The following is a 9,638-nucleotide window of genomic DNA, read 5'->3' as shown; positions in this document are numbered from 1 at the left end:
GAGGGAGAGTGTATCCCCCATATTCCCCAGGGTTGGGGAGCATCTGGTCGCTATGCTCCTTCCTCCGTCTCCCTCCCCCTCCCCCTCCCCCCCACTTTGGTCCATGGGGCTAAAGGAAATCGAGTTCTGCAGCAATCGGCTCCTGGGGGATGTCTCTGACAGGCGGTGATGCAGAGTGAGCTGTTTTTTGAGTGTTTTCTCCCCACCCCTCTTGCAGGAAGACCAAGGGATTTACTCTAGCAAAGTCCGGGAAATGATCAGCGACAACCAGTACCGCCTCATCGTCAGCATCAACGACCTGCGGCGGAAGAACGAGACTAGGGCCAACCGGTTGGTGTGGGGCAGCGGGCTTCCCTTCAGCACCCTGCCCTGGGCAGTTTCAGAGATCCAGCCCTGGTTTCATGGGTCCTTTGTGGCAAGGAAGGGCCAAACCCTGTCCTGTGCACCAAGTCTCATGTGAAAGGTGGACCTGCTCTTTTCCCCCATCCCTTCCAAGCTTGCAAACCCATGACTCTGCAATAATCTTTTGCAGTAACTTGGGGTTGATTGTGTGGTATCAGTCATCTCCTTTTTTAGGATTGTTTTTTGAGGGGATATTTTGGACCAGGCTTGCCAGTCTGCTTGGAGATACATGAGTTTTTTCAGATGTAGGTGGGTGTGTTCAGCTCCAGGCTGTTGGTGGCAGCAGACCTGACACAGCTATGATGAGATGGCAGCAGATCTGACACAGAGCTATGATAGGCTTTGGGTTTTTTCACCTCTCGCTCCTTGTAAACTTTTGGAGCACATGGAGGCATGGGATAAGTGTTGAGGAGGACAGCAGAAGGGGTTGATCAGTCTGCATCATCACCTACCTCTGTTGCAGGCTCTTGAACAATGCCTTTGGGGAGCTGATCGCTTTTCAGCGTGCCTTAAAGGATTTTGTCGCCTCCGTCGATGCCACCTATGCCAAGCAGTATGAGGACTTCTACATCGGGCTGGAGGGCAGCTTTGGCTCCAAGCATGTGTCGCCACGGACACTGACGGCCTGTTTTCTTAGCTGCATTGTCTGCGTGGAAGGCATCGTGACAAAATGTGAGACCAGGGGAAGACCCAGGGGCTTTGGGGTGGTGGGTCCTGGTGTTAGCTGTGGAGGGGCTGGAGACCACCGGGAGCTGTGGTATGTCCTGGCAACCTAAGTGAAGGGAACAGGGGGCTTGGCAGGAGATCTAGAGTGCTGGGGTGGTATCTGGGCTCAGCAGATGCTGGCTGTGGTTGGCAGTGGGTTGTGTCCCAAGTGCAGTTTAGTACTGGGGACTGTCTGCTGACAGAGGGCTGGGTCCTACCCCTAACTCCTCATTCTCCCGACCTCAGGCTCTCTGGTTCGTCCAAAGATCGTCCGGAGCGTCCATTATTGCCCAGCTACCAAGAAGACTATTGAGCGCCGATACACAGACATGACCTCCCTGGATGCTTTCCCATCCAGCTCCATTTATCCTACGAAGGTGAAGTGAAGTAGCCTTGTGGGAAGCATTATCAAGTTCCTCTGGGGAGAGAGAATTTGGCAGCTCTGAGCCCAGGGCTCAAATCCCTGTGCATCCCTTCTCCCTCTGCCAACATAGCCCATGGCATAGAGTGAAAACACATCAAATGTGTGAAAGTCCAGAGAGTGGTTAGGAACATGTGAAGGAAGTCTCCGTGGGGCACGAGGTCACCAGACCCACTAGTTCAATGTTACTTACAATCGTGGTTCTGCTGTAGCATGGTTTCTTGGGGGGTTGTCAGCTAGACTTGTGGTTCTTGGGACCCAGGTCTGCATGGGCATGCCTGAGCTGTCCTGGTGGGTGTATGCACCTTGGGTGGAGGATTTGCCATGTATTTGGGAATGGAGGAAGGCTGACCTGAGCTTTGTCCCCATTGTTGGATGTCCCAAGGCTGGATGTCCTGAAAACTGGTGCTAGTCTTCTTATTGGGGTTCCTCCTCTAGGATGAAGAGAATAACCCCCTGGAGACCGAGTTTGGCCTCTCAGTCTACAAGGACCATCAGACCATCACCATCCAGGAGATGCCCGAGAAGGCACCAGCAGGTCAGCTGCCACGCTCAGTGGATGTTGTTCTGGATGATGACCTGGTGGACAAGGTGAAGCCTGGAGACCGCATCCAGGTGGTGGGGACGTACCGCTGCCTGCCAGGAAAGAAAGGGGGTTATACATCAGGGACTTTCAGGTGAGCCTTCGTCTGTCTTGGCTTCAGCCCTCCCACCCTTCCTAGTTGGATCACATCTCTGGAAGCTGAGATCTAGCACAGGCGGGTGGCCATCACAGAGCTGGGTCAAGCATTGGCTTAAATCACTTGGCGGTGCTTTGCTTCTTAGCATCAGTGTGTAGCTGTGAGCTCCAGCTGTACACAGAGGGGGTTGGATGCTCTTAAAGATACTCCGTTAATTCCCTGATGCAGTCAGATAGAAGGGACTACAGCTCTTGAAGCTTTCCAACCTGCTCCAGGACTTCCTAGAGTAAATGATGACCCTGTGGAAGTTTCTGCTGTGTTGTTGCTGTGACCCGTAGGCTCTGTGGGGTTTGCAGACTTGATCATGGCTGTGTCCCTTCTCCAGGACTATCCTCATTGCCTGCCACGTGAAGCAGATGAACAAAGACGTCCGGCCTCTCTACTCTGCTGCTGATGTGGCCAAGATCAAGAGATTCAGCAAGAGTCGCTCCAAGGTATTTAAGCCTTACATCTAGAGGGCAGGCTTGTACTGGAGCATGAGGTTTCAGCTAGGAGCAGCTTTAAGGCTTGGCATGTAGCTAAGGAGGTGTCTGACTGGGTTGCAAGTAACTCTTCAACCATGTTAGCAATGTTGCTGGATTTACTACTCACTTTCTTTGCATTTTCTGCTTAGGCTTTGATCAGGTCCTGGGGTTGTTTTGTTGTTACTCTGCTAGCAGTACAGAAGCATCCTTGCTGCCTGCTGGCAACACTGCTGTGCCTAGCTGTCGAGACACAGATCTGCCCGTGTTGTATGTGTCCTGACCCTGTCAGCTTGTTGCCAGCGAATTTCCTCTGTAGGAGAAACACCTCTCTCTTTCCTTTTCAAATCCCAAACCAGAATGAGATACAGACGCCTGCCCCAGCCTGGCCTTAGGCTCAGACCTTTGCTTTGTAGCATGGAGAGAGCTTTGCTTTCACAGGGGTTGCTGCTTCCAGTGCTTGCCTTGGGTGACTGTGACCGTTGGGGTGGTCTAGAACTTCAGAGCCCCATTGAAAGAAAACTCTGGCCAGTGGTCTTTTCCTTGCTAAATAACTTTAATCTATGTGGCTCTGAGATAGGAATAAGCACCATTTTTGTGCTAAATGAACTTGTGGAATATTGTTCCTTGTTCTTATTTGCTACAAGTCCACCTGACAGGCCATGCTTTGCCTCTTTTGCCTTTAGGATATCTTTGACCAGCTGGCAAGATCTCTGGCTCCCAGCATCCATGGGCATGAGTACATCAAGAAGGCCCTTCTCTGCATGCTGCTCGGAGGGGTGGAGAAGGTCCTGGAGAACGGGAGCCGCATCCGAGGAGACATCAACATCTTGCTGATAGGTCTGGAAAGGCTAGACAGAGGCACCTTCAGATGGTGGTGTTGGGGGGTGAGATGAAGCAGGATCTTTCTGGACTTGGTTTCATAGAGTAATTGAGGTTAGATGAAACCTCTGGAGGCCTCATGTGCACAGGGCAGAGCTGGTGTCACTGGTAGGCCAGATTGCTTTGGGACTTGTCCAGCTGGTTTTAAACATCTCCAGGGATGGGATCCTCTGTTCTCTGTGGGCCACTATCCCAGTGTTTGACCACCCTCAAGGAGATTTCTTTTTCCTCTACCATCGAATTGGGTTTTCCTGTGTTCCAAATTGTCCCCACTGCCTCTGGTCCTATCACCATGCACCTTTCAACTCTAGCTCCATCTTCTCTATATCCCACCAGCCCCAAGCTGGACACAGTGTCCAGGCAGTGTGCAGTTATTAAACAGTGACTTCTCCATTTCAGGAGACCCTTCTGTTGCCAAGTCTCAGCTGCTGCGGTACGTACTCTGCACCGCGCCCCGTGCCATCCCCACCACTGGCAGAGGCTCCTCTGGCGTTGGCCTGACTGCTGCTGTCACCACAGACCAAGAAACTGGTAAGGAATGGGCCGGTTCCTGGTGGGAGCTGTCAGAGGGATGCTTGTTAACACTTGGGAAGGACTCTGAGGCTGCTGTTCTGTAGTGATGCTGTCAGGACTTGCTCAATCTGGAAGCATTATGGCAATGATCATGGTGGTTGGGGGTATTTTCTCCACCTTTGTTAAGTGGTGGTGTTCTCTACTCCTCTTCTACTTGGTGCACTCCATGTGAGGGCTAGCAGCAGCCTGGATCTTGTGTTCCTTATGGGCTTACTCCTCATCCTAAGCATTCTCCTCCTGTTGTGAAGCTGGATAGGAGATGGGCAGCCCTGGAGGGCGCTGCTGCTCTTTGAGGCTTAGCCCAGTCACAGAGTTAGAGCTGTGGTGGAGGTGGATGGCAGGGCAGGAGATGTGCGGGGCTGCTGTGTGGAGCTTGATGCTCTTTCTCCTCCTCCATCCCAGGTGAACGGCGCCTGGAAGCAGGGGCCATGGTGCTGGCTGACCGGGGGGTGGTTTGCATTGATGAGTTCGACAAGATGTCCGATATTGACCGCACGGCCATCCATGAGGTGATGGAGCAGGGCCGTGTCACCATTGCCAAGGCCGGCATCCATGCGCGCCTCAACTCCCGCTGCAGTGTCCTGGCAGCAGCCAACCCTGTCTACGGCCGGGTGAGTGCTGGTGTTTGCCGGTCCCTCCATGGGGGGAAGATGCTGGGAGTCATCTTGGTGGAGGAGACAGCTGGTAAAACCCAAAAGTTTCACCCAAAACCAGTGACTTGGTTCTTGCTGGGACTGGGATCCATGGGAGCAGCGAAGGTGTGGTTGGTTTGGTCCCTTGCTACTCATGGCCCTCCTGGAGGAGGGCTTATGAGGTTTGTCACCCTGGCTCAGTTCTGCCTGGGTGTCTCAGGACAGCCAGGTGGACCCTCATCCTGGTGATGAGCCCTAGTCTTACTGTCTGATCTGGGATCACAAGAAATACATATTTTCCTTTCAATTAAGAGCTATGGCCACCTTTGAGGATGGGGAAAGAGGTCTTAGTGCTGCAGCAGGCTGGGTTTAGTGTGGTGTCCAAGTGCCCGGACATGCATCATTTAAGGCCTGGCCTGAGGAGCATCTCCTAGCCTTGCTGGCAGCCAAGACTGACCCATGAAGGTCTTCTGTAACACCTTATACTGTCCTATTACAGTATGACCAGTACAAGACACCTATGGAGAACATCGGCCTGCAGGACTCCTTGCTCTCCCGCTTTGACCTGCTCTTCATTGTGCTGGACCAGATGGACTCCGAGCAGGACAGGGAGATCTCGGACCATGTCTTGCGGATGCACCGCTACCGCAAACCCAACGAGCAGGATGGGGATGGTGAGTTGCTTGTAACTGCAGTCTCCTTACTGCTCAGTCCTATCCTTCCTTGCTGGGTTGTCACCCCTCTGAAGGTTAAACATCCCTGGTTTTATTGAGGACTGCTTTTTGTGGCACTTGGGAGTTGCTTCAGAGGCTAAAAGCCCATTCTCTGTGACTCTTGCCTCTCCAGCCATGCCCCTGGGCAGCACTGTGGAGATCCTGGCTACAGACGACCCTGACTTTGCGCAGGAGGAGGAACAGGAGCTCCAAGTGTATGAGAAACATGATGACCTCCTGCACGGGCCCAACCGCCGCAAGTGAGTTCTTCATCCCACATCCCCTAAAGGGCCTTGGTGGTTTCCAGCACTGTGAATTGTTGCGTTTGGCTTGGGTATCCAGGTAGTGGCTCATAGCTGGTGCCAGAGATGCTCCAGGTGGCCCATGGGGAGGAGGTAGATGGTCAGGATACCAAAAGAACCCTGCTCTGGGCTTGATCTCGTGCCAGACAGGTGGAGATTATCTCCTGGAGCTATTTCCCCATGTACCTAGATGCCTCTGAAGGGTAAACAATGGGAAGCCCAAACACCCTTTGCCCATCCTCAGTGTGGAGGACACGGGTGTGCATACATTCCCTGCAGGGAGAAGATTGTCAGCATGGAGTTCATGAGGAAGTACATCCACGTAGCAAAGATGATTAAGCCTGTCTTGACCGAGGAGTCAGCGAGCTATATAGCAGAGGAGTACTCCCGCCTGCGCAGCCAGGACCAGATGAACTCGGACATCGCCATGGTGAGCCCTGGGAGCAGCTCCCTCTTAGGCCAGGAGGAGGGAAACCAAGGCACAGGTTCCAGTCTCTCCTGGCAGATGTTTGCCACCCTGGACATGACACGTCTCAGTATGGTGGGATGCTGAGTTGGGGTCAACCCTGCGGAGACACCTCTCTCTGTCTCTCCCCAGACCTCTCCTGTCACGGCTCGTACCCTGGAGACCCTTATCCGCCTCTCCACGGCCCATGCCAAGGCCAGGATGAACAAGACTGTTGATCTGCAGGATGCTGAGGCAGCTTTGGAGCTGGTGCAGTTTGCCTACTTCAAAAAGGTGGGGGGAAGGTATCCCTTGACTCCCAGGGGGTCCTAAAATTGTCATTGTAAAGGCTGGGTTTGGTACAGGCTAGGCATACTGGGCTGCTGGTGAGGTCCTTTCCTGGTGATAGTCCAGGGTGAGGCCACCCTAGTGGGATCTTGGGTAACCCTTTGGGTTGGTCCCCTACAAGCAGCTTGAGTGGAAAAGAGGGCTGAGTCCATCCTGTCTGTACCACACAGGTGCTGGAGAAGAAGAAGCGCAAAAAGCAGCCAGAGGATGACTCGGAGACCGAGAAGGAGGATGAGGAGTCCCAGCCCAAGGAGGAGCGCAGGACGAGGAGGTAGGAGGCAGAGCAAGGGGAGGGATGTCATGCAAGGGGCACCAAGGTCTTCTGAGGTTGCAGCAGGCAGTGCTGGCCCTGGGGAAATACTCCACTGTCTAGTGGATCACCCCCAGTTTGTAATAGAGAGACATCCTTATTGATAAGGAACTGGCTGGATTGCCACATCCAAAGAGTTGAAGTCAATGACTCGTGTCCAAATGGACATCAGGAATGAGTGGTGTCCCTCAGGGGTCCGTGCTGGGACCAGTGCTATTTAATACCTGTGCAAACCTCATGAAGTTCAACAAGGCCAAGAGCTTGCACCTAAGTTGGGGTAATCCCCAGTACCAGTGCAGGGGAGACATCTTCTTCCCCTACCCAGGAGAAAGAAGGCACGTACCGGAGGCGAGGGGGACTCCTATGACCCGTATGATTTCAGTGATGCTGAGGAGGAGATGCCAGAGGGTAAGTCCCTGGGGTTTTGGTGGCACCTGGCTCTTGAGGGGGCTGTTGCTTTCTACCCTGGTGGGTCTGCACATCGCGGGGAGCAGCGATGCCTTGGGGCCATTCATGGTCCATGGTGCAGCGGCATCCAGCCCCACAGATCAAGATGAGTTTTTGTCTTAAATCATCTATGCCGTGTGGGACAGGAGAGTTGGTATTGCTGGTTAGTTTCATGGCCGCTTCCAAACTGCTGAAGAACTAACAACGTTGGGAGGGAGTTCAGCATTGCCCACCCCATCCCAAGACCAAGTGCTTTTGCTCTTTGAGTGCTTGGACTGCAGGCAGGTAGAAGGTAACTCTTCCTTCTGCTCCAGTTCAGGCACACACTCCAAAGACACCCGAAGCCTCAGCTGCTGGCAAAGCGAAGAAGCCGGAACTGGCTGAGCCAAGGTGAGTGGGGGCTGGAGGAGGCATCTGTCCCTGTGTGTTCCACCCCACCTGGGTCCAAGCTGTTGTCCAATGATGGAAAGGCATCTGAGATGCATGCTCCTGGCTTTGTTTTTGGCTTTCCTCCTGGGTGCTGCTTCTGGAATGGGGAAGGGCTGAGGCACCCTGGGCTGAATGAAGGGGAAGGACTTGTGTGAGCAAATCTCCAAGGGTTATTACTTCTCACCTTTGCCGACCAGGTTGAAGGCGTTCAAGGCTCGTCTCCTGGAGGTTTTCAAGGCTTCCCATGCCCAGTCCGTGGGTCTGAAGAACATGATGGAGTCCATCAACCGCGACAACCCTGAGCCCTTCTCGATGGCTGAGGTGGAGGTGGCGTTGGCCCACATGCAAGATGACAACCAGATCATGGTGTCTGATGACATTATCTTCTTAATCTGAGCATCTGGGTGGAAGAGCCCAAATTTTTATGGACTGTCAGTCTGGAGACTGTGTTTGCCTTTAACTCTCTCCTGAATGCTTCATCTGGCTGAGCTGAACTTTGGGGAGCTCAAGTCTGTGCACTTTACAGTCCTTCATCATTGCTGACACCAACAGAAGCCAGGAGCTTTGGAAACTCTCTTTCTGTTGCTGTCTTCAAACTGGCATATTTGGGAAGAGGTTTATTTCTGCAAGGAGGCAAAAGAAAAAACTTAGGTGCAAAGTATCAGTGTTCTTAATGTATTGGTTTAGCTTTGGTGGTGATAGTTCCAGCCTTTGAATAAAAAAATACGGATTTAGGAATCTAACATTCAATAGCAGTGGTGGTAAGAAGCAATATGAGAGCTCCACTATTAGTAGTGAAGCTTTTATTTCCCCACCCTTTCCTTTTTTTTCCCCCTTTTTCCCTAATTATATAGCCTAGACCTGCTTGTCTCACAAGCAGAGATGCCTAATGCCTATCCCGTTGGCTGTGACCAGCTTCTTCACCCACTTTTTCCTACCCATCTTGTGGAGGGTGATTTCTGGCATTGGAGAGGGCAAGTGTAGTCTGACCTGCTCTATCCAGCTTCACTCATCCCATGGCTCAGCTTGATTTCTAGGTTTCACAGCCCTGCTGTGAGTTTTGGATCCAAGTGGGTGGGAAGGACCTGGAATGCTCAGAGCTGCCCATGAGCCATGTCCCTGGTACACATGGGTTTGGCCTCCAGCCTTCCATCTGGGATTGTGCCCTTATGAATATAATTGAACATCACAAATGGAACCTTTATGTAGTAAAGAAAGGCCAAAGCTATGGGGACCTGGGTCCTGCATCCCCTATATACCCTATATGTGGTTACATCCTATGGAAGGTAACCATGAGCTACTGAGATGGTAAAAGCCTTCCCTTACTCTTGGGGGATTTGCTGTGAACCATCTTGCTCTCTGGGAACACACAGGGTGACTGCTGCTTGGAGAAAGGTTATTTCTAGAACCCAACAGATTCCCATGGCTGGGGATGGTTTTTAAGGACCAATTTTGGCTGCTTGTGCTGCCAGAGCTGCTGAAGATCCGGGGTTTTCTTTTAATTGCCTTTTTATTTGCTTCCTTTTTTTTCCTATCCTGGCAAGTTTGAGGATAAGCTTGGGAGGAGACCCTGAACTGCACAGGCTGTTTGCTGTTGTCCCTGTCCCTCTCTGAGCATCTGCGCAGTTCATGTGCTTTTGTTTCTGGATGCCGTAAATAACTGATTTGAATAATAAAAGTGTCTAGCGTTTCTCCTATGACTTGCTGCTTACTTTGAGTTAAACCATTCCCACTTCTAGGGATGCAGCTGTAGTCTTTTGGGGACTTAGGCTGCTATGGAAAGCCTTCAGGCAACTGCCTGCCCCTTTGGGCTCAGGGACTGTGTTGG

General features: G+C 52.3%; 1 protein-coding gene across 1 annotated transcript; it reads left to right on the top strand.

Moving 5' to 3' along the window:
- Positions 1-217: 217 nt before the first annotated feature.
- MCM3 (minichromosome maintenance complex component 3) lies at positions 218-8,503 on the top strand (the record flags this gene model as incomplete). Its single annotated transcript, XM_010018725.1, has 16 exons — positions 218-330; positions 866-1,074; positions 1,354-1,484; positions 1,967-2,205; positions 2,594-2,702; positions 3,416-3,569; positions 4,011-4,142; positions 4,587-4,795; positions 5,316-5,490; positions 5,663-5,789; positions 6,111-6,261; positions 6,430-6,570; positions 6,795-6,895; positions 7,260-7,342; positions 7,696-7,771; positions 8,008-8,503. Coding segments are annotated over 16 exons (2,349 nt in total), but the record flags the coding sequence as incomplete, so codon positions are not given.
- Between the last annotated feature and the right edge of the window lie 1,135 nt (positions 8,504-9,638).

This window comes from Nestor notabilis, unplaced genomic scaffold, assembly GCF_000696875.1.
Source record: "Nestor notabilis isolate BGI_N333 unplaced genomic scaffold, ASM69687v1 scaffold17747, whole genome shotgun sequence".
Lineage (NCBI taxonomy): Eukaryota > Metazoa > Chordata > Aves > Psittaciformes > Psittacidae > Nestor > Nestor notabilis.
Note: the sequence above shows the minus strand (reverse complement) of the source record. Positions and strands in the feature narration are given on the sequence as shown.